The 25777-nt window shown below is 40.3% G+C and overlaps 1 protein-coding gene across 2 annotated transcripts in view; it reads right to left on the bottom strand.

Moving 5' to 3' along the window:
• DMD (dystrophin) overlaps positions 1–25777 on the bottom strand; it is a 1885017-nt gene that overhangs the window by 1144575 nt on the left and 714665 nt on the right. For both annotated transcript variants that reach the window (XM_060234097.1, XM_060234096.1), the window contains exons 18-20: positions 22686–22809; positions 14693–14780; positions 2024–2265 (exon numbers count right to left, since the gene is read on the bottom strand). In XM_060234097.1, coding sequence (XP_060090080.1) covers positions 2024–2265; positions 14693–14780; positions 22686–22809 — 454 coding nt within the window. The remainder of the gene's footprint in view (positions 1–2023; positions 2266–14692; positions 14781–22685; positions 22810–25777) is intronic.

A 25777-nucleotide genomic window follows, 5' to 3' on the forward strand; every position in this document is an offset into this window, starting at 1 on the left:
ATCAGAGTTCTAATCCTTATATTCATTAAATTAGAGGACCAATTCAAGACAAAGACTGTTCAAGTGGGAATAAGAACTTTTGTTATTTTTATTTTGTAATTATGAATAAAATAATTTTAATATTTCCAAGGCATTTAAACTACTGCATAAGTTTTATCAAACAGCAATCCCAGTTCACAATCTAATGCTCAGGAAAATTAAAAACGAAGTCATATATGATTACTTTGTGGGAAAGTGCTTGATACTTCACTCTTTATACAGTTGTATACTACATATCAATTTCCTTTTTGCCTAGCTCTGCATTTGCCATCAATAGAATGACAACCAAAATCCTCCTATAGACAATGAAGATGTACAGAGATTCCAAACATAATTCTTCCTACCTTTTGACAGTTTCCTCCTCAGCCTGCAATGGGAAATGCATAAAACATGTTTTCTTCCTGCCCATATTTGTGATCCATTCCAGCATCACTGAAGGATGCTGCACATTTTCTGAAAGTATCAGTAGGCTTACTAGTACTCAAGTCCCTTGGTCTTTAACAAAGCTAACTCCACTATCTAGGAAAGCTTTTAGGTTTCTGTATGCATCTTTACTACTGGGGGTAACACTTAGGGATGGGCATGAGCTGGAAAAATGTGGTTCATGGCTGAACAACTAACTGAACCAAGAAGTTCATTCATGAATCAAACCAGTTTGTGGTCCACAAACCACATTGCAATGGACCACAGTCTCTTTCAACAGGATTTTCAGAAAGCACACACACACAAAAAAACAACAACTGAGTGACGAAGAGCAACCTATTCCCTGCTGCTCAGATGTTTCAGGCTGTCCTGATTCGCCAGCTGTTTTTGAGCCTTCTACAAACCCTGTTGAAACAGACTGCTTTAAAAGTCTGTGGAAGGTTGTGATGATAAACCTGTCATGAACTTCAGTTCATGGACCACAAAACGAGTAAAATTCATGATGAATTTTGCTTTGTGGTTCAGTTCATGTCCATCCCTACAAATAGTAGCTTACTTAGCACGTCTTATATGAACTTTCTTCTTTTCTAAGTTTTAACTTGCAGTGTCAGCTAATAATAGGGAAAATACAATAATAAAACACTTGTAAGTATGGAAATGTTGAACTCCCTTTGCTGCAACCCTCTCTAATGGAGAATGTTAGGAATATAGGGAAGAGTTGGGTACAGGCCAATAGCCAGAAAATTTTAGATGGGGGGGACGGAGGGGATAAAATTTTAGTTGGGGGCCGTAGGGCACAAAATGATACCACAAAATTTAAAAAACATGGGCAGCCTGCTCCCCTGTTGAGCCATCACAGTGGTACTCCAAGAATGTGCACACCAATGCGTTTATGAGTGAGAAAGCCACAGGAGAGCAGGGAAGGCAGTAGGAGAATGAGAAAGCTGGCATGAGAGTGGGGAAGGTGCTGCCATTGCAAGAGAGCAGGGAAGGCAGCAGCAGAGCGGAGAAGCTGGCATGAGAGTGAGGAAGACAGCACAAGAGCAGGGAAGACATCAGGAGAGCGAGAAGGCAGTAGGAGAGTGGGGGAGAAAGCAGGAGAGTGGGGAAGGTACTGCCACAGCAGGAGAGCAGGGAAGGCAGCAGGAGAGCGATGGCAGCAAACCATGGTGGAGGGGCCAGAAAGGTAAAACGGGGATGATTTGTGGGGCCTTCCCCCTGGCCCCCTCCATAGTTACGGGCCTGGTTGGTATGAGGTTGGTTTGCTCTATGGGGCTCTCATACACCAACACTATGTCGATGTGAGACCAGAATCACTTTTCTGTATTCATCGATAAATACTTGATTTCCATGTTTTCTGTAATGATAGTAACTGCTGTTGTGGGAAATGGTGTGCCTACATAGATTCTCATGTAAATCAGTTACGAGTTGATAGCAGCTTCAAACAGTTCTGAAGATGGGCTTATACATAAATGAGTCTATTGTTTTCTTTCTTCATCTTCTTAAACACAGAATGAACACAATGACATACATCTAGCAAAGACTGGGGCAGAGATCTAACCTGGCACTTCTCTAGCTGAGTTTTTACTGCAGCAGGATCTGCTGCTGGTGCAGGTTGTGCTTTCAGCCAGTTTTCAGCAGTAATTACTGTCTGCTCCAATTGCTGCAGCTGGGAGTAGAAGGCAATGATGTTATTCTGGTACTCTAGCCATGCCAGTCTCTCACTCAGCAACTGACAGAACTCAATCCAGCGATTGTTCAACTGTTCTGAGGCTTGTTTGATGTTGTCAGCATTAAGCCCCTCTAGAAAGGAAGGAAGGAAAAAGAATAAGAAGAAAAAAGAGCTGAAGACATTTATTTTTAAATCACAATGGGAGAGAAAAATAGCAAGGAAAGAAATTTAACAACCCTATTTCTCTGTCAAAAATCTCATAAAGTCAGCAATGATTTATCATCAAATAAATGATCATGAACATACAGATGTTGTGTGTTAGTGGAAAGAGAATTTTAATGTCCCTGTAAGAGTCTAGTAAAGTATCATCATCAAGATAAACAACATTGCAAAAGTGAAATTTTAGGAAAAGATAATGTAGAATTAATGAAATCAATTGTGTGAAATGGAAAAGACTTTTTCTGGATGAAAATTTTAAAATAATATGTATGCAAGCATTTATGGGGGGAAGTTGAATAATACCAAAGTGTTTCATAGATTGCATGGAAAGCATTATTTTGAATACTTTAAAAGTTCAATATACCAAGTAACTGCACCAGATAATTGAGATGCAATTTGCTAATTTACATCCCCAAAGACCACAAAGCAAAGAGGTCAGAGAAAGGACAGTGAGCAGGAAGTATACAGAACAAAGAGCCTACACAGCTAAAACCAAGCTGTCCCAGATCACAGAATGCCTGTAAGGAAGAGGATGGCAAACAGTGTGATCAGAACAAGAATGGTATAGCAAAAGGTCTCCTACAAGCACTTTCCTGAGAGTAAGTCCATTGAATAAAATGGAATTTGCTTCATAGTTAGACCTGTTTAGGACTCCCTTGAAATCTTGGAAGAAATCTTAGAATTAAATTTCCAAACATTTTTGATCACTGAATAACGTTCCCAAATTAATAACTTAATTCTCTCACCTTTGAACTGATCTCTGGTAGACAGTGCTCACATGCACATGCACAGGCACTCAAACACACACAGTTTTGTTCAGTATCTGTAGAAACCATGCCCTTTTCTGTGTTGTTTTGAATGGCAAAGAAGTGTCTGTAATAAATGCACCTTGTGTGCTGCATGTTTGTGAGCATGTAAAGTGTGTTCCTCTTCTTTATGCTACCACCCCATAATAAATCCAGCCTTCCACATTACCAGGTACTAGTAAAGGTGGCCTCTGAGCATGTGCAAAAGGCGGAGTCTCCAAATTACTTCAACCCTTCCATGCATGCATGTTTGTGAGTGATTCAGGTGTGTGACTTTGAATCACAGTCTGCTCTCTTAAACAGGATTACTTTATTGCTACAAATTAAGCTAGAGCACAAGGCAGAAGCCCACTAGAGGAAAGAATAGTAAAAACATAACACAAAGCTCAACTTAGAAGAGCCCCGTGGTGCAGAGTGGTAAAGCTTCAATACTGCAGTTGGAGCCCTCTGCTCACAACCTGAGTTCGATCCCAGCGGAAGCTGGTTCAGATAGTTGGCTCGAGGTTGACTCAGCCTTCCATCCTTCTGAGGTCAGTAAAATGAGTACCCAGCTTGCTGGGGGGAAAGCATAGATGACTGGGGAAGGCAATGGCAAACCACCCCGTAAAAAGTCTGCTGTGAAAACGTGAAAGCAACATCACCTCAGAGTCGAAAACGACTGGTGGTTGCACAGGGGAATTCCTTTACCTTTAAGCTAAACTTAGCAACACAGAAGAGTTACTTCCACCAACATCCCCTCCCACCTGGAATGTCTGTGGAATAAATACACATCCTGACCTCCATCTGTTACACACAGGGGAACTCGACTTCCCACATTTGGATGAAGTCTCTTGGATGCTACAAATCTTTTAATCTTCTTTGCCTTTTCTGCTATAAAACCTCTTACGTAATCTAGATTCAGGGAACACTCCTTCACATTGGAAGGAGAACCCCAGTCTCCCAACCAACCTGGGCACATGTCGCATACCCTCTGTTCATCTTTTACAATAGCCTTCCATATTGCCTGTGAAAATGCATCTCTGCTCTTTCTGACCCTTTGGTGTATTTTATAGATCTCTTGGCAAAACAAATTGGTCAGGATCCCACGGACTCCATGGTGTGCTTCAAAGCACCTTAGATCTCTGAGCACGACAGTGTCCAATTTTCAGGATCCTGCAATTCAAATATTTATTTAGGAAAAACTATGCTACCTCTCCAGGAACCTGCCCTAGATGGCTTTCCAAATAAAAAGAATAAAAACAATACACCATTAAAATTTAGCATCAGGAAAAGATCATTATAAAAAGTACCATGGAGTTTACTGAATTTTCCCATTGTCTGCCAAGCAGAGATGCTTAGGAATGGGCACAAATCAGCTCTCAAACTAAAGTTTGTGACCAATTTTGGCTGGGTCATGGATCACAAACTTGTTTGTGGCAGGTCAACCAGCACAAACTTTCAAGCAATGTGTAGCAGTTTGTGACAATTTGCGAATGGATACATTTCCAGCCAGATTATCTCCACACAATCTAAATGTTTACCCAACTTCAAAGTAACAGGGGCAGAACTTGAATGGCACCTTCTTTGGGAGTGTGTGACTTGGTCCCCAAGTCCAATCCTGGAGGGCAAGTAGAGGAGAGTCAACCAGAGATCTCCTACAAGATCAGTGTCTCTAGCATGCTGGGGGGCATTCTACCACCTCATGAACTTCACAACCTAAACCAGTTTGTTTGGCAGCTAAAAGTTAGTGACTGTTCATGGTTCATGAACCAGGCATGCCACAAACCATGAAATGAATCACATTTTCTCATTTTGTGCCCATCCATAAAGATTCTACATTTTTGGCTTCTGCCTCCCAAGATCCTGTGGCACTCCAGAATCTCCACAAATTTAGGACATTAAGATGCAGGGCTATAGAAGGAATCCATCTTAGAAAGACCAAATAATTTTAATTAGAAATAAAAACAAATAATATGCTGTCTCAAAGCACCTCCCCTCTTCCCTAAGGGCTCACACTATGACACCAGGAGACCACAATGAAACCAAACTAACAGAATGATTGCTACACGTGTGATGGAACTCTTCTTTTTTTTCTTCAGGTCTGAATAATCTTTGACATTCAGTGATGGATTGTTCTTTCCCCTCTGGGCTGGAAAGAAAGGAGTCAGTGGTGTAATGATCTTCCCAGCTAACCTTCTTACAAATGCTAATTCAGCTAGCAGAGCAGACAATGGATAGATGGACAGATAAACACCACCACCCCCTTCTCTCCCCTCCCTTCTCCAAGAAGTATAAAATAGGAAGACTATCTCTGGAGACAGGAAAATCTGTTATGAGCTAAGCAGACCTGAGTCAAGGGGGTGGGGTGGGGAAAGACCTTTGATGTTTCTGCAGCTGGATCAATTAGGGACCACATATCTCTCACCTGAGATCTAGGAAAGGTGGCTATTTTGTCCATCCATCCAGCTGGCCTAGAGGGCTGAAGGACACTTGACATTGTAAAAGGTAATTGTGATCTGCAAAAGTTTTTGGCTGTATTTTTGGACTCTCTAAAGTAATTACTTTTTATATCCAGAACACATCAATACTTTAATATGTTTGGTGTTTGTTGGAAAAGAAAGTATAGGCCTTAATCCTGTCTGGCTGCATTCACTTTCAGTTTGCCAACGGTTAGACTGCAAGGCCTTTATTGGGTTCAACATACTTGCTTGACTCTGATTTACATGTGGAGGAAAGTGAGATTGGGGTGGAGGGGACATGAAGATCAGAGGCCGTTTAAAATTTCCTTTTGTCCTGTGTGGAGTCCAGAGACAAGATTGCCAAGGAATGTGCACTCTGTACATGTTCATGCTTTTCATTTTGCAGTTGCCTAAAATGGTGTGGTACAGGCTCAAAGGGGCAACCCACTAGCTAATGGATTCAGGTGGGGTAGCAGTGTTGGTCTGAAGCAGCAGAACAAAGTTGGAGTCCAGTGGCACCTTTAAGACCAACCAAGTATAATTCTAGGTATAAGCTTCCATGTGCATGCACACTGTTTTATTTAGATCCAGGTAGGAGCTGTGTTGTTCTAATGGAATAAAGTTTGAGTCCAGTGGCACCTTTAAGACCAATAAAGTTTTATTCTGGGTATCAACTTTTAAGTGCAAGCACACTTCATCAGATATAGGTGAAATAGAATTTAGAGTCAAGATTCATAAGTACTAGGTGATTATAGCTGAGATTGAATGTGAGAGATCTGTGGCAATAAATTAGCAAGCAAATACAAGAGTTAACAAGCAGGTGTGGGAACAAGGTTTGAGTCCTGTGGTACCTATGAGTCAAGTAAAGTTCCATTATGGGTATAAGCAAAAACTGAGAGACTTAGTATGTTTGCTCCCTAAGATTAATTGAAACAGATTTCTTCAAATATTACATAAAGGTAAAGGGGGGAGGGGGTTAAATTGCCAGGAAGAGTTAATTGGAGTAAAAATGTCTAAGTAACTGAGCAATGCATACAGCTAAGACTGGAATAACACATTAGGTAAGACGTGGAAATTGCTGTAAAGACTTCCAGGATCCGTCATCTTGGCTTCAGAGTTGCTTGCAGATCGTCTCTCTGCGGCAACTCTGAGTCTGGTTGTTGGAGGGGTGTCACAAAAGTGATGCCCCCATAGAAAAAGCCCAGAGAGGCTTTTTCTTTGGCATGAGACTTTTACCGGGGGGGGGGGGGTCCAGCAGCAGCTGCCCCCTGTGCTCTCTGTATGTCCTGAAGCTCCACAGCCATGAAAGCTGGTAATCAGCAGAAAAAGAAGAATGCCCAACCGCTTTTTTGCTTTCACTTTCTCCAGTATGCCTTTGAAGCAGCATTTTTCTACTCCTAAAGCGATGACTCTACTTAACAAGTAGGTTTTTTTTAATTCTACTCCCTGATGGGTCACTCTGCATAACAACTAAAGACCAGCTCAAAAGATTTAGAAGAGGCCTCAAAATGCTACGAGCAGTCTTAATTATTTAAACTGGATTGAATATAATCACTAAAATTGACCCAGACTATAATTGGACATATATACATCAAAGAGATTACTAAGAAGTTGCAATACGATCTGAACACAAAGGAGATGTATTGTAGAGAGTTCTGTCTCTATCACCTGACTGTATTTGAAAGAATGGTTTCTAAAACTTCAGTTGGAGCTGTTGTGGAATGGGGATTAATAGGATCTTGAAGCGAATTTACAATCTGATTTAAGAGACTGAGTTTTGATATCAGAAATGGCACTGCTTAACGAAATGTCACATGGAAAAGATATCTGTTCAAATCTCATTTCTCTGAAGCAAGATCTTATCTCATTTATGCAACTCCTTAAAGACCAAATGAATTGTTTTATGCTGACAGCTAATGAAACTGTAAATCTGCAGGGGTCAACTGTTAAAGAGAGTGTATTGACTGCTATGAAACTGGAAGGGGGAAATGATACTCTTCGAAATAAACAAAGGAAAAGTAAGATGGTCTCTTATGACGCATTTTCAAAACTAGACCAGAAATCAAGATGCAGTGAAATTAGGCTGAGAGGGAAAAATGGCGATGAATTCTTCCCCCTGTGGTTGAGGGGGCAGACCATGTTGAGAAGAGAAAAGCTGCACTTCAATCAACAAATCAGTATTTGGAAAGCCTTTCAGAAAAATGATTTAATTTTTTTTTTCTGTGTTGGTGAATGGCTGGACAAGGAACTCTGACTAAGAAGTGAAATGAGATTTCAAAAGACAAAATGTGATTAAATGGGTTGCCTCGGATGCAATATGGGTGCAGAAATCTAAGGAAAAAAGTTTTTAATCTTTGGGAAGAAGGACTCTGGAATCTGGGTTCTTTTTTTTCCCCTTGTGAATAAATAAACATGTAACCATTAATAATGAACAGAGATTAGATTCTAAAAGAATAAGGGAGATTTTGAAGAAGTAATATTAATGAGTGTAGATAACTTATTTCTCTATATAGTGGATGTATTTACAATATGCCTATTTAGTGATATTGTTTATAATGATATAAGAGTAGGATTAAAGGTTGAAAAGGCAGATAGCATAATTGCTGTGGAATTTGGTAGATTTGGCAATTCGGCAGACTTGTTTTCAATATGTTATTAGGAGAAATGGGTTAGACTGAGATAGACAAATTATTCAGTTGTATTTTATGTAATTTGCTAAGGACAAAGAAATGATTTTATGTGCTTCTTTTAGTAAGGATTTTGCTAAATCAACAATCTAATCTGTGCTTATAATAGGCTTAAGTTAAATTAGATAAAATTGGCATTGAGACAGTTTTGAAAGAAAAAAAAATTAACAGGTTATACTTAATTTGTGTTTAAGAAAAAGTATTTAGATTACATTGCTTCACTAGTTTATTAAAAGAAATCATACCTTTTTTATTCTGGTAAAGGAAGAAAGGAAGGTAATATTTAAGGAGATTTTTATACTTGTAGGTAGAATGATTTGAGCATTTTATTGGGAGGTGGAATTATAACTGATACATTTGTACTGGTTTCTGTTTCTGTTTTCCCCATTCTGTCAAGGCCCTTCCCCCTCCCTTTCCCTCTTTTTTATGTATTTTCTGCAATGCTTCTTTCTTTTGTAGTTTAAATCAATAAAACTTTTAAAAACAGATAATAAAGCAATTAACAACAAATGTGAGAACTAAGTTTGAGTCCAGTGGCACCATATAGAACAACATAATTTGATTTCTGAGTATGTGAGAACTGAGTGATTTAGCATCTGTAGTGAGAGAAGATGCCAATATCTCTGTTAAGTTCTGGGGGTTTCATTGTTCTGTTGAAATAGCTTGCAATTCAGCAGTCTCCTATTTCCATCTGTTTCTGAAGTTCCTTTGCAATAAACAGCTACTTTAAGGTCTCCCATTAAGTGTCCTGGAGGGTTGATGTGTTCTTCTGTTCTTCAATATGTTGGAAGTACTCCTTCAGGCATAGATAGCAAAAAAAGTCTTTCAGATCCCCAGACACCATGGACACAAATCTGACTTCAAGGATCACAAGACTAAGAAACCTGTAGGAGAACACTTGTAGGAGAACACTTGGACCTTACAGAACATTTAATGTCCCTCAGAGTAGCTGTTTTATTGCACAGTTGCTTTGAATGCACAGCAACTGTTCTCTATACTGCCTTAGCTCAGAGACTCCAGCCATTCATTTACCAAATGAAAATATCTGTGTGCCATAATTCTGTAAATCTCAGTACGTTACCTTTATGAATAAGGCAGAAGCAAGACAGCTGTAAATGAACATCTAGGGAAACTTTTTAAAAAGTTCCCCTAAAGCAGGGTGTCAAACTAATTTGTTATGAGGGAGGGATTTGACATTAATGAGACCTTCTCAAGCTGGGCCATGTGTTTCATAAAATGTATGCCAGGTAGCAGATATAAACTTTATAAAGGACACAGACAAATGCAATTTAATTTTTAAAAAACCTTTAAATAAAACATGCTTACATTAGCACTTATGTTTTTTGTTATCTAACAGTCTCTGACAACTGTCTGTGCTTTGGCAATCTTGAGTATGATGTTCAGGTGTTGTTCAGGTGTGTCTCTGTAAGTTGCAAACCTACTTTTTATTTACTGACATTCATGACAGAAATCTCATGGTCAATGCTTTGAGTCTGAGATGCAGAGGAAAAACATGAAATGGCTCAGCATTGCGACCTTCTATACACAAACTGCTTCATGTGCTGATCAGCAAATGGAGAAAATAGAGGCTTTGCTCTGTAGCTTGATTGAACAAACCTGGCAAAGCAGGCTGTGATGCAGAAGGAAGCAAGAGGGGGAGAAGGAAGCAGGCAACAGTGAGTTGCTCGTAGGCATGATAAGGAGACATCTTGGCCTGACCAGATCTATATGTTTTTTGAGGGGGGCAAAATTAAAAAATGGTGCCCCCTAATGGGCCTATTCTATTTTATAGAATAGAATGGACCCCATACCCAATTTGGCACCCCCCTCCGATGGCGCCCAGGGCTAGTGCCCCCTCTGCTCCCCCCTAGATCTGGCCTTGCTTCTAGGGGCCTGATCCAGCTTCTGGGCTGCATGTTTGACACCCCTGCCCTAAAGGCTTTTCTGTGTTGCCTTTTACTGTCAAATCTGTGACTATTAGTTTATTTTATGCACATGATATGCATGTTTTCAGATCTTAAAGTGACTATTCTACAAGTGAATTTCAAAAACAGGACACAGTAAAAGACTGCTGAGATACGTCGACTGCGGGGTGACATGATAGAGGTTTACAAGATTATGCATGGGATAGAGAAGGTAGAGAAAGAAGTACTTTTCTCCCTTTCTCACAATACAAGAACTCATGGGCATTTGCTGAAATTGGTGAGCAGTCAGGTTAAAACAGATAAAAGGAAGTACTTCTTTACCCAAAGGGTGATTAACATGTGGAATTCACTACCACAGGAGGTGGTAGTGGCTACAAGCATAGCCAGCTTCAAGAGGGGATTGGATAAAAAAATGGAGCAGAGCTCCATCAGTGGCTATTAGCCAAAGTATATTGTTGGAACCGTATGGGGCAGTGATGCTCTGTATTCTTGGTGCTTGGAGGGGGGAGGCAAAGTGGAAGGGCTTCTAGCCCCACTTGTGAACCTCCTGATGGCACTTGAGGGGGGGGGGGTTGGCCACTGTGTGACACAGAGTGTTGGACTGGATGGGCCATTGGCCTGATCCAACATGTCTTCTCTTATGTTCTTATGATGGATTACAACTGTTTCTTCTGAGGAGAACACGGATTAGAGAGAAATTTGGAAGGATCCCTTTTTTTCATTTTCTGGCACCCCTAATTAAATGAATATCAAATAGAAAGTAGGTGGGACTTTGCTGACAGTCAGAGTACACAGCGCTGAGACAGAGTAGATCAATGATCTTCTCACTCCATATAAGGCAGTTTCATATGTGCTTATTGTGTTCCATACTGCATAAAATGTGCTCTCCCTTCAAAACAATATACTTCCAAAAAGTATGTTAAACATAATACATGTAACTGCTTAAATATCAGTATGTGGAAACATTCAATTTACATTTCTTTCAGCCAACATAAAAGCCTAATTTCATAGAACAAAGTAATAGTCCAGTGGCACAAGGTTTTATTCAAGGTATGAGCACTGGGGTGCACACATGCTGAGAACCCTATACACTTCACTTGTTATTCCTGTTTTGTCTCTGAATATCTTAAAACATCTTCATCATGTTATATTCTAATTTGCTGTTCAGACTGTTTATGTCTGAATGGTTTTCTTCTATTCCAATATATCTGAAGAAGTGTGTGTACACACAAAAAAGCATACCTTGAATAAAATCTCGTTGGTCTTAAAGGTGCCACTGGACTCTAACTTTGTTCTATTATTTTAGACCAACATGGCTACCCACCTGGGCCCAATTCCATAGTTTGCTGCACATTAGTCAGGAAGTTGCGCCTTGCTTTGCACTCACTATTGCTAATTCCTGCATATAAGATTGGGAAAAATACTGCCACTTGTGTTAAACAAGTGCATAACTCTTGCCATCAACACTACACATGATGAATTATACAATGCCCATTCTGTGATAATATATTATAATTTCAAGGTTAATGGCTCATAAATTGTTTCATATTTTATATTCAGAACAACCCCTGATATTGACAGTGAATAAATACATTATGCCCAAAGGACATAGAGATCAGTACCTGAAGTGCCTTCATTAATTTTATTGCACTGTGTACTGTGCATAACAAATTGTATTAAAACAGTTTTAATTGTTCAGCTTCTTGCATGCAAAGTATTTAAAACTGCCACTTAACAGGAAGCATACTTCGTCAAACATATTTATCACTAGCTATGGCCTTAGTGTAGAACAATATGGTTTAGCTGTTGACTTACAATATTCAGAATGGCCACTTAGAATGAATCATGATACTAGATTTTCTTCTCATTATATGTTATATCATTACAAATTCATTTTGTATTCATTTTGATGCCTCCCAACAATGAGCACTCATTTTCATACAAGAAGCACTTTGTTTTGAACTGCCATAACTATCATTCATCCATTCAGATCTCCACATACTTCTGCACAAATTTCCATTTGTAAAGAATGACAATAATGTATAACTCCAATTTATTACTTCAGTGAGGCTGCTTTTGGCTTAGTGATTTCAAAGCAACAGGCATGACCCCAAAACTGAGCATTTGAATTTAGGACATTTAAGAAGGAAACTGAAGCAACAATTAGATGCTCAGTCCTGATTATTATTATAGACAACAAAAGCAATGATAAATATCGGCCTGAATGACTGCCTTAAATGCATAAGGCCCATGTTAAGTCCTAGGCTCCTCCAGTTAAAAGAATCAAGTAACAGGTGATGTGAAAACTTGCACCTGAAACCCTGGGGAGCCACTGCCAGTTGGAGCAGACAATCCTGATCTAGATAGACCTATGGCTTGACTCAGTACAAGACAGTTTCATAGGCACCACCACACACTAAACAGATAAACTACTTGATTAAATGCAGTCACAGCTTTTTATTAATAGTTATGGAACTACCATACACAGTGCAATATGGATATACTATCATTGCATCATTCTACATCTATCCGGTTTTGTGGAAGACAATTTTTCCAGGGACCGGGGGGGGGGGGCGTGATGGTTTCGGGATGATACAATTTTGCACTTTATTTCTATTAGTTTGGTGTGGTGGTTAAGCTTGCAGACTCTTATCTGGGAGAACCAGATTTGATTTCCTACTCCTCCACTTGCAGCTGCTGGAATGGCCTTGAGTCAGCCATAGTTCTCACAGGAGTTGTTCTTGAAAGGACAGCTTCTGGGGAGAGCCCTCTCAGCCCCACTCACCTCACAGGGTGTCTGTTGTGAGGGAGGAAGGTAAAGGAGGTTGTGAGCCACTCTGAGACTCTGAAATTCGGAGTGGAAAGCAGGATATAAATCCAATGTCTCCTACTTATTATTATTACTGCATTGTAATATATAATTAAATAATTATACAACTCACAGCCCGGTTGCTAACAGACCACGGATCGGTACCAGTCCATGGCCCGGGGGTTGGGGACCCCTGCTTTAAAACACTATGTGTTGAATCCAACCAACTTTTCTGCCAGTGAAAAAGGAAGGAGGGGCCTCCTTTGCCACTGCAAAAATTAAAAAGCTATACTGAGAATCGTGGACCTACATGATGAAACCCCATGTGGGATGGTAGTTGTAGAAAGAAGGAGAGTTAAGTGAGACTGAATGAATAATTGGCTGGACCCATCCCTAGGCACTTTGCAAAAGAGAACAATATGCCTATAAATAACAGAGATATAAAACACAAGGAACAGATATGGGAAGAGTAATCAAAACATCCGACAAGTCTTTAAATGTTTCTAAAAAACAATAATTCATGGAGTGGTGTGGCTGTGCCATGGGGAAGGGGTGAGATCTCAAATGGTAAAATGGCTAGGGAAATGCACACAGGTAGATGGTAGACTTTAAAAAGCAGACAGGAGAAAAAGCTATCAAGTAAATGAAAGGAAGCAAAAAGTGATTGAAACACTCAAAGAGAAATAAGAAAAAACTGCACACAATGGTGGTAGAGGAAGTCAATGCAAGGAAAAGGAAAAAGGAGTCAGATGGTCAAAGGGATGTCGATAGAATAATAAACTATCTCACATAATTTCCAAGTTTTTCCAAGTATTGGGGGAGAACTCCATCCCAGCATATCTAAATTTTCTGACCAACAAATGAAACTGTGCATCGAAGAAATATTTGTGGATTAAGAATAGCTTGTTAATAGTTTGGGTAGGGTTGCCAAGTCCAATTCAAGAAATATCTGGGGGCTTTGGAGGTGGAGCCAGGAGCCTTTGGGGGTAGACATTGGGGCAGAGCCAGGAGCAAGGGTGGGACAAGCATAAATGAACTCCAAAGGGAGTTCTGGCCATCAAATTTAAAGGTTCCGTACGCCTTTTTAAATGCTTTCCCTCCTTTGGAAATAATGAAGGATAGGGGCACCTTCTTTGGGGGCTCATAGAATTGGACCCCCTTGTCCAATCTTTTTGAAACTTGGAGGACATTTTGAAGAGAGATGTGTGATGCTACGCTGCAAATTTGGTGCCTCTACCTCAAAAAACAGCCTCCCCAGCCCCAGATACCCGCGGATCAATTCTCCATTATGCCCTATGGGAATCGGTCTCCATAGGGAAGAATGGAGTGCCCAACAGACATTTCCCTCCCCCCCCTTTCTGATGACCTGAAGCGGGGGGAGGGCCTCCAAACCAGGGGATCCCCTGCCCCCACCTGGGGATTGGCAACCCTAAGTTTGGGCCCTATTGGGAACACTGTGTTTTTAATTATATTTTAGTTCATGATGCTAAATTTCAAGTGGTTTTATTATTCTGATTAAAAGATAACAATCAGAAGAACCACATAAAAATAAAAAGGCAGTTTACTCTTCCATTCAAAAACTGCTTTCCTAATATAAACCAGGTGATAAATATGAACTTGTATGTTCATCAAATCTCTAAGAATATTTTCTAAATCAAACTGTCATGTAATTACCATTCACCATCTGTTCCGCCAGGGCTTCTGCAGATCTACTGGCATCTTGGAGCTTCCTGTGTTTCTCAGGCTTTTCTCGTTCTATGGCCTGCAACATGAAACTAAAGCTTACAAGAGTTTTCAAAATAAATTATGCCAATCAAATATCTAGTTCTCTTATGATTGCATAAGTAACCTTTCAAAAGCAAGAGCAGTGCCTTAAAAATGTTTGGACAAAGAAATGCAAAATACCATGGAGACAATTATACCAAATTATAAAGAATTATATTGAACAATAAATAACACAAAGTCTACACAACGTTACTAAGTACCTCAGTATAGTAATAAAAAACTATCCTAAAGTCCACTCCAAATGCAATTTTAAAGAGTCCGAAAATGAAGTATGCAGCATGTAAAGTACCTCTGTTATCTTTAATACAAAATGTTACTCCAATCAGACTTCAGCAAAGCATGTAGCAATATGAATAGCATCAAGACAGTCCAATGATCTATCAATATGGGTCATTTTGATATCTGTCTTTATCAAGAGCTGGAGATCCTTACAATATAATTACCAAGAACGTGCAGCCTAATGGAAAATATTCACATTGCAGATTGTTATGTTTGGAGATTATCATGTTCCACTTAAAGTACCTGGTTTCCTCAACAATCAACAGCAGACAGGTGTGGGGATTTTTCCAGTTTCCAAAGGGAGTCTCAGACCATTTTTGCACTAACCTTGTTCCGATGTTGCTCAACAATCAATAACAGCAGACAGGTGTGGGGATATTTCTAGTTTCCTAAGGGAGTCTCAGACCATTTTTGCACTAACCTTGTTCCGATGTTGCTCTGCGCCAGATTTCTGTTTCTCTCCGGAGCAAGCTAGAGATTTTGCACCAGCTGCTTCATGCCACCATTTTGTGCCAGGGCAACCTTTGATTTGTGCTAGGGCAACCTTTGATTTGAAAAAACAGGTTTACATTGCCAAGTGGCAAATTACAGGTTGCCCTGGCGCAAAATGGAAGTGTGGAACTGCTGGTGCAAAATCACTAGCTTGCTCTGGAGAGAAACAGAAGCCTGGAATGGAACAGCGTTGGAGCAAGTTTAGTGCGAAAATGGACTGAAACTCCCTTATTGGGCTAGAACTCATTCTAGATCTTCAGCAGCCTGAACAAGTACCAACAAAAGGGGAGTCCTCATTTGCTTTTGGAGTGGCAAATCTTTTTAATTGCACTGGTAGAGGATTAGTTGGCAATTTTTGAGGAGCTGATTGTTTACATTTATTTTAGCTATTTAGTTGTCTGTGTCTATTTGCTATAGAACTGGTGTGACTGGAAATTTTTAAAAAATTACAACCCCCCCCCCCCCCCACACACACACACCTATCTGTTGTTATTGATTGTTGACTGCATAAACCTTATTCAAAACTAACTGTGCTGCCAGAAACTTTGCAGGAGCCTGGATTAGAATTATATTTTGATTGAGCTATTTTGTTAATAGATCCTCCTGTGATTTGGGTATAATCTGCTTTGCAGCAACAGTTATTAGATCAGTTTTAGCTAAACTATGCGTAACACCAGGCTGCTTCATTTAACTTTGCTTACAAGAATGTGCACACACTTCCTTTTTATAGGCTAGCTATTATTGTGCAGTATTTTTTAAATTGCAATGTTTCTTCTAAGCATGCCGCTTCCACCAACAAAACCAATGCAAAGGTGTGTCAGGTGTCCTCTGCAAGGAAATGCCAGTAAAGGCAAGTGCACAGCCAGGACAGAGAAAGTAAAACCAGTTGAAAGGTTGACTAGGGAGCTGCCTTCTACAAAATCTGGCCTCTCTTTGGCCACAACTGGCACCAAAAAATCACATGTGCCTGTGGGACAGGGGTGCAGCAAGCCCTCAAATGTTTCTGGAAGCAAAGAAAGAGGGAAGTGGGTCCATGGTCTATATGGGGTTCTGAGCTTAGAAATGTTAGCAGGGCTTCTACAGCCTTTAGTGATGTAGAGGACCTGCCCCTGACATCTACTAGAAAAATTAGGGAGCGGACTCACCTATGGAGCTTTGGGATTTTGAGCCACCACATGGTATGACCAGTTCAGGGGCCGTTTGCAGACTCACCCCAGGTGGCAAACAGTACCACTTACCAGCAGCCATACTTGTGTTACCAAAAAAATATTATCACTCCCTGGGTTTTCCCCAGCGGGCAGGTTGTGGGCCATTGGATACCTGGATCCACCCCATCCTTTGCCAATGCTCCTTGACTGTAATCAACAAAAGTTGTGGCTTGTTGTTATCCTACAAAAAATTGGTGTGTGTATTTTGTTATTCTCCACAAGATCTCTCTACCTTAACCCTGGGCCTGCAATGCCAATTTTAGCTGTAAAGTGTTGGGAGGGGGGGGAGGGAGAGATGTGGTAAATTCTCTTTCTTGTTTCCTAGGAACTGTTGGGAAAAACAACCAACTGTGGCTGTCATGAGCAGAAGCCTGGGATTAGACACTGGCTACTAAGGGGCCTTCTGAGGAGATTTACCTGTCATAAGATCCCTAAATTATGCCTAGAACTTCAGAATCAGAAGGATGGCAGAGTGTATGACAGGCTGCATGAAACCCTGCCTCTGCCCACAAGGCATTGGAATATCAAATTCTATCATAAGGCTTTGAAGGATGCTGTGCAAATTCCTGTTGTCAATGTTTGCAAACTTCAGGCTATTGCTACAGCTGCAAGAACTAAGTGCTATGAACACCCTGTGTTTGGTCTGGCTGTTGTAGGATCAACAATTCTTTAAGATAGTGCTTGGTATGCCAGCCTACCTTTTCTCCTGCCCACCTGGTCAGCCTGCCTCTGACCCCTTGACAAAAGCACAGGGTCATCAGTAGGCATGCACCAAAATTACTAGCCAAGAAATAAATCCCAGCAAACAAAACTTTTGGACTTGGTAATTTTTTGTTCATTAGCAAAATCTGAGGCTTCCTACTTGTAATAGGTGTTAATGGTGGTGCATGCCCTGGTAACATCTAGATTAGATTACTGCAATGTACTCTACATGGGGCTGCCCTTGAAGACTGTCTGGAAGCTCAAATTGGTGCAGAATGCTGCAAAATATTGACTGGAGTGAGTCGTAGGCTCATTTTGCCATTGGATTCCAACTTTGTAGTATTTCGCATGCTTAACCACTGCCCATCAGCTATACGTAGCACTGCTCACTGCACCCCATTTAATTGTCTGATGAAGTGTGCATGCATATGAAAGCTTACATTCTGAATAAACTTTGTTTAAGATGCTGTGGACTCCAACTTTGTTCTATTGCTCCAGATCAATATGGGTGCCGACCTTGATCTAGCCCAATAACAGTTACTGGTGTCATGTGTTTTAATTGAAGTATTGTATATTTTCTCAAATATTTTGGGGGTTTTTTTTATGTTTGCCACTTTGTGGTCCCTGATTGGATGGAAAGGCAGCATTAAAATGTTTTAAATAAATAACTAGATTTCATCCAGTACTTCCAGCAGTTGATGGCCATTTAACCCTGATGTTTGCTTGTTTTTATGATCTTGTACATAGATGTTTACACAGCAAGAATTTGCAACTGAAGATGCAACCCTCAAGAACTAATCTGCAGTCTGTTAGTGCAATCTACATTATCTAATCCACAATGACTCCTGTTTATTTTTTCTAGGCATTTCTGATAAAAGTTTGTAAATGCTGAACCAATTTCAAATCACACCTAGGGGATCTTGCCCATCATTAACTCATGCTGACTTTTAAAAAAGCAAACAATTCTGTTATATACCTGATAAAGGATAAGTACACACAACAAACAATTGACAGGCTTTTCCCCTGCATGTACCTGTGAAGGAACTGGGTGGTATAGCTGGCAAGCATTTTGATTAGAAGTAAATAGCCTCGATGAACTGTAGCTTGCAAGGCTAAGAAGCTATCACAGACACTAATATGTTATTACTAAATTATTCTTCTAAGAATTATATTTTATTTAATATGTTTAAGATGCATGAAAGGAAAGATAAGAAATTATTTAGATTACTATTTTATAAACCGTATTTTCTAGAAGTTTAACATTGTGTCTATAATCATATGAATATAAAACAGCATAAACCAAGATGTTAAAATTTTAAAAGCTTTAGTATTCTGCAATGACAGATAATAAGGTTTCATGCATCTCCACAAATCTACATTTAGTAGTTTAAAACAATGGAATTCTAAGCAGAGATATCCCAAGTCCACTGAAATCAGAGGGTTTAGAAATGTGCAGTTCTTTTTTAGATTGCAATGCAAATCAGAATAGGCCTCTGAAACACTGAGTTACCAAGCTATTTAATCTACTCTTATTACACAGCAATCCTATTTGCCATCTGAGACTATTATATAGTCAGGGCCGGCCCTAGACTATCTGATGCCCTAGGCAAGGCTAACTTCTGGCACCCCCTCCCCACAACTGATAACCAATTTTTAAAAAACAGATGAATCATGGGACAAATGAAAAACACAAAACTTGAACTTACTCCTTGACCTAGATAGCTCAGTTGCAAGCCTGAACTTGTCAGATCCTGGAAGCTGAGCAGGGCCAGCTCTCGCAAGTATTTGGATGGGAGATCTCCTTAAAATAACAAAGTTGGGGGGGGAGGCTCTATTCAGCATCTCAGCTGGGCATTTTTCTCTAAGTCTGAGCTGATCATTTTCTTTTGGAGGATGGAAGAGAGAATAAGAGAAGGTGTCTAGGCTTATTCTCCAAGGCTGTAGAAATGTTTCTGCCTGCTGTAGAAATGTTTTATTTACCAAATGGTCCATATAACTGCTATTATTCTTCAAAGGATTGAACAGAACTTCTAGCAGAAATGAGCTACTATCAGAAAGCAAGTTCTAGGCACCTGAGACATCATAAATGGAGCTTCTATTTAGAGCTACATAAAGGCATAAACACTGTGCCCCAATCTCTCTCGAACACATCCTATGCTGTTCAAAGAATAACCAGTGCAGGGGCTGAGAAATTCATCCCTTGGGAATTGATCTCTCCAAATTTCCAAAGAGGACCCCTTCCAAAGCCCAGTTTCAAAAAAGCCTTTAAGGAAAGAGAAACCCACAGGGACCTCCTTGCATTATCAATGGGCAGCATCTCTCTTAACTCCAAGCTACAGCAAATGTATAACTTAAAAAAAACAACCCTAAACCCACACCTACAGTTAACTGTTATTAACATAAAACAAGAAAACTGTTCTTGATTAGGAAAACTGACCAGTCATTTTCATGGGCTTATTGTTATTTGCAAAAGTGCTATAAAATCCAGAATAGAAAATCTAATAGAAAAATGACGATTATAATTTCAAGGATTAATTAAAAAGTTATTTTTTCATGTCCATGGAACTATATGTGAAGATGAAGTAGCCCAGCTGAACACCATTCTTCCTTGCCCTTATTAGTGCTGGGTATTATACAATGTATAGTGATAATATACAAATAAGAAAATATAACATTTGCAGCATCCTACCATCCATGTGTAAAAGGCAGAGAGAGTTTTCCCATGTTCCCCAGTTTCCTTGGCTGCACCTATTTCCAACCTGGAAATATCACTCCCAGAATGAAAACATTTTGCATAGGAACAGCTGTGAGGACTGACAGGCTGAAGTGAGGGGGAACAAGGGAAATACCGGGGCCAGGAGAAAATTGGGGGGGGGGGACAGAAAGCAAAGAAGGAGAGAAGGAAGAGGGAAGGCTGGGGGGGGGGTGAAACAACGTACCCAGGAGAAAGTGCAGAGAGGTGACAGAAAACAGGAAAGAGAGAAGGAAAGGGGGACAAGGGGAAGGCTGGGAGGGAAACAACAGTACCTGGAAGGAAGTGCAGGGGGCGACAGAAAGCAGGAAGGAGAGAAAGAAGAGGGGACAAGGGAAAGGCTGGGAGGGAGACGATGTGCCTGGAAGAAAGTAAAGGGAGGTGACAGAAAGCAGGAAGGAGAGAAGGAAAGGGGGACAAGGGGAAGGCTGTGAGGGAAATGACGTGCCTGGAAGAAAGTGCAGGGGGGCGACAGAAAGCAGGAAGGAGAAACGGAAGAAACAACATGTCCAGGGGAAAGCAGAGATGGGGCAGCAGGAAGGAGAGAAAGAAGAGGAGGGGGCAGGGGAGTGAGAGAGCCCAGGCAAGCAGGAGAAAGGTGGTGGGGAAGAGAGAGCTGGGGACCAGCAGGAGAAAGGCAGCGGGGAAGAGAGAGACAGGGCAAGCAAGAAAGGCGGTGGGGAAGAGAGAAAGCTGGGGATGAGCAGGAGAAAGGTGGTGGGGAAGAGAGAGAGAGACGGGGCAAGCAGGAGAAAGGCAGCGGTGAAGAGAGAAAGATGGGGCAATTGGGAGAAAGGCGGTGGGGAAGAGAGAGAGACAGGGCAAGCAGGAAAAAGGCTGTGGGGAAGAGAGAGACAGGGGTGATCAGGAGAAAGGCGGCAGGGAAGAGAGAGAGACGGGGCGATCAGGAGAAAGGTGGCGGGGAAGAGAAAGAACTGGGGTCAAGCAGGAGAAAAGTGGCGGGGAAGCAAGAGGGATGGGGCGATCTGGAGAAAGGCTGTGGGGAAGAGAGAGAGATGGGGTAAGCAGGAGAAAGGCGGCAGGGAAGAGAGAGAGACAGGGGCGATCGGGAGAAAGGCAGCGGCGAAGAGAGAGAAACGGGGGCAAGCAGGAGAAAGGCACCGGGGAAGGCCTCTGCCAGTGGGAGGTGCCCAATTTGGCACCCCCGTAGGGCTGGCGCCCTAGGCAAATGCCTAATTTGCCTAGTGGAAGAGCCAGTCCTGCATACAGTAGGTGGCAGGAATAAATAACAAATGGATATACTTTCCCAAACAGAAAAATAAGTTACCTATTAAGTAGCTTCTGACAAAGACTAACAACCACATAATAATCACACTGAAATTTAAGACACATAAAGCTGAATATATAAATCAGGGCTTCAAGGAAGACTAAAACATGCATATGTACCCTCATTACTGTTCCACAATTGTATAATGTTTTTTCTCTATATAATAATAATAATAATACTTTTTATTTGTATCCCGCCCTCCCCGTCAGGGCAGGCTCAGAGAGGCTCACAGCATAGGAATACAATATACAGCAACAGTTGTAACTATCCTGTCATTCAAATACCATACTTACATGCAGGAATTTTTATCAGCATAACACAAGACATAGCTCTGTTGAACTAAGCAGCCTGACTTTTTTAGATGACTGCCTGGCATGTGCCAGTTATGAAAATATGCTTTCCAAGCCTTTTCGCTTTCTCAAGGAATAAAATAAATATAACTAAGGCTTGAATCCATAGAAACATTTTAATGGACATAAGGATTTCTGCAACTTTTTCATCTTTCCTCTCCCATTGCAGTATCCAAATTCTGTGCTTGGAAATCTTTTGTCTTCCAGGACATTTCAAGGGACATTTAGGGCAAGAGTGGGAAGTGGTGGGGGGAGAGAAAGGCACACAATAAGCAGAAATCCTTCCATCTACAGATCTAATAGATTGAAACCACAGTCCTTCTGGTTTACCATTTAGTTTCTATAGTGGACAGTTGAATAGTCAGGCTTCCCATTTTATTTTTTCCATAGCATTTGATACTCAGCAAACAAAGAATTAACTGTCATAGCTAATAGCCTTTGAAAGACACATATTTCATTACTTGATTGTTTGAAAAATCAGATTAATGACAGTTTCCAAAAATTAGTTCTTAAAAAAGTGCCTGCCTTAAAAAAGAAAAATTGTAAATGATTACAAACAAACTACATTTTAATGGCAGTCACTCAAGACATCCACATTGCATTATTGGTATTTGGGACAGGATGACAGTAAATTAAATCTTAGAAATTATGGTATAATTACCCTTACATGCATACCAGTTAACAATTTCAAGTATAGCTATTTAATTTTTAGTGGTTGAGGACAAATTATGTTTCAATGACTAGGGGTTATCAGGGCAAAAAAGTTGTACAGATCTAATACAAACAAATAAGTATACACATATTTTCCTACATTAACTCTTTCTCTAAGGTCAGATAGGTTCCCTTCTTTTCTGTATATTGCAAACTCGGGACTTTGGAGCACAGCTTCTGAACGGGTCATCCAACTGTGAAGTTCTGTTGTATCAACATCAAATCTGAGACAAACAGAGAAAGAAAATGGTTCCGTAACACAGAGTTTGTATAAAATTAGTTTCTTGACAAAAAACATTATATCAGATGTTTTAAGTCAGAAGTATTAATTAAAAGTAAAAAAAGATCTATCATAACCATCACAAAAAAACCATTTCTGAATAGTCCAGTAAATCCCATAAATAAAACAGTCAGTTGTGAAATGTAGTTTCCCTTCAGAAATAAAGTAGCAAGTGTTCTACTCTAAGGTGCTATCTTGCCTTTAAAAACAGATGCAGCACCAATTTCATATGTTCAGTGTAACTTTAAAGAGTACATCTCTTACTTTTTCACAGTATATGAAACTAGTGAGGCTTTTTAAAATCAGTGGATTTTGTTGGTTAACTGAGTTTTCTTGCTGCCATTGGAGGAAGCTGGCATGGGTCTTTGTAGGGATGTAAGAAATATCTATGATTTTCTGTTTAAAGATTACAATTGCATATTGTAGATAAGTGTCTCAAACAAGCAACATGTTTCTAAATAGTTTTAATGGATCCAGAGGGACAAGGAGAGAATAAAACTGTGATGACAACGCCCAAGGCATTGAAAAATTAAGCCACCTTTGAAGAACAGAGAATGATATGCAAGAGCAAAGTCTGTTGTTCTGAATGATGAATAATTGCATGCGCTGTTGGTGTTTTGAACTGCGAACTCTGAACAGTAATTTACCTTGCAGCTTTACTGTTTAAAAAAGCAAAATCTTTACTACAACATTTTAACAGCAAATATTAGAATATTGTACAGCATCCTCCATTTAAAAAGGTGTCAGCTGCTTAAAATCAAACAAACAGAAAAAATAGTATTTTTTTAACTAAAGCAACATTAATAAAAACTGTTGTGTTGAGAAAAGGAGCTAGGGCTTACAGCCTTTATACCTCAATTTCTGGAATCAAACACCTCAGCATAAAATCAGCAGCTCTTTCAAGATATGTTAAACTGAATATTGCAGTTTTACAAAGACTAAGGGCGCCAAAACCAGTTTCCATTTGCGCCGCAAAAGCTGTGGGACTTTCCGGCTCTTCCGGGTGCTCCACGGCAATTAGTGTGAAATCCACGCCGATCCTGCGCGTTGAAGAGGGGCGTCGCTGCTGATTAAGGTCAGTGCGAAAACGCCCTAAGATTACTAACCAAGTTAACCAAGCTTTCCTATTCTTTTACAAGTTGTTATAACCCCCTTAACAATGAACATCGCAAAGAAGATACATCCCAGAGCAGTCTGTCTTTTGTTTACATCACCTTCTCTAATCAAATGTTAAAAGAATAATATGGTTACATGTTTACACCGTTTATATCACCTCAAATCAAATGTTAAAAGAATAAAATGGTTTGCACCTCAAAAGGTAGCACAAAATATTCATTAAGAGTCTTGGAAACCTAATAAGGAGGGCTTTAAACTAAATCATCTGGGGGATTTTCTCAAAGAAACTGGATACAGTGGCCATGGGAAATTTCAATTACTCTGATATCTGCTGGAAGTTCAACTCTACTGAAAATGAAAGCTCAAATAAATTCCTGACTTGTCCTGCTGACAACATTTCTAAAAAGTGGAGAGGGAAACAAGGGGACATAATTCTTACTAATAGAGAAGAACTTGTTGACTAGGTGAAAGTAATGGGCACTCTGGATGGTAGTGACCATGTAATTTTGGTATTTACAGTCTTGGGGAGGAAGAAAGCTGTATGTAGTAAGACATATACATTGGACTTCAGGAAAGCCAATTTTGAAAGTTATTTTAATAACGTTATGCTGGGTAGAAAGCCAGAAGTCAGAAATACTTAAGGAAAAGGGAGCTTAAGAGGTTTGGAAGTTTCTTAAAAGCAAAATATTGAAGGCACAATTACAAACAATTCCTATGAGAAGGAAAAATCAGAGGAGTCTAAAGAAGCCAAGGTGGCTCCAGCTTTCTCAAGACTTGAGAAATTAAAAAAAGAGACTCATTTAGGAAATGGAAGGAGGGTCTTATAACCAAGGATGAATATATATAATATTGTGTGTGTGTGTGTATAAACAGTGTTCAAGAGACAGAGTTCGAAAAGCTAAAGCTCAATATGAGTATAGGCTAGTAAGAGATGCTAAAAACAAGTTTTTTTTCTTATGTTCAAAATAAGAAAAAGAGCAAGGACATGGTAGGCACATTGTGAGGATAGGAAACTGAAACAGGTGATAAAGACAGGGCAGAAGTGCTCAGTTCCTACTTTCCCTCAGTCTTTTCTTGCGAGGGCAATGGTGCTCTATGTGGCAAAAGCAGAACACATGATGGGGGAGGGAGTTGCAGCCTAGGATCAGCTTAGGGGAGGTACATAAACACCTAGTTACTTTAAATGAAACTAAGTCCTCAGGACCAGAGGAATTGCATCCAAGAGTACTAAAAGAAATTCATGATGTAATTTCTGAGCCTCTGGCCATTATTCTGAGCATTCTTGAAAACAGGTGAGGTGCCTAGGGTTGCCAAGTCCAATTCAAGAAATATCTGGGGGTGGAGCCAGGAGACTTTGGAGGTGGAGCCAGGAGGCATTGGGGTGGAGCCAGGAGCAAGATTGTGACAAGCATAATTGAACTCCAAAGGAAATTCTGGTTATCACATTTAAAGGGATCGCACACCTTTTAAATGCCTTCCCTTCATTGGAAATAATGAAGGATAGGGGCACCTTCTTTTGAGGGTCATAGAATTGGACCCTCTGGTCCAATCCTTTTGAAACTTGGAGTATAGTTTGAGGAGAGGCATTGGATGCTATGCTGCAAATCTGCTTCTAACTCAAAAAACAACCCTGCCCCAGAGCCCCAGACAACCATGGATCAATTCTCCATTATACCCTATAGGAATTGGTCGCCATAGGGAATATGGAATGGCCAGCAGACATTTCCCTCTTCCCCACCCCCGCTTTCTGATGACCCTGAAGTGGGAGGATTGGCAACCCTAGAGGTGCCAGAAGA

This window comes from Heteronotia binoei, chromosome 3, assembly GCF_032191835.1.
Source record: "Heteronotia binoei isolate CCM8104 ecotype False Entrance Well chromosome 3, APGP_CSIRO_Hbin_v1, whole genome shotgun sequence".
NCBI classification, from domain to species: Eukaryota; Metazoa; Chordata; class Lepidosauria; order Squamata; family Gekkonidae; genus Heteronotia; species Heteronotia binoei.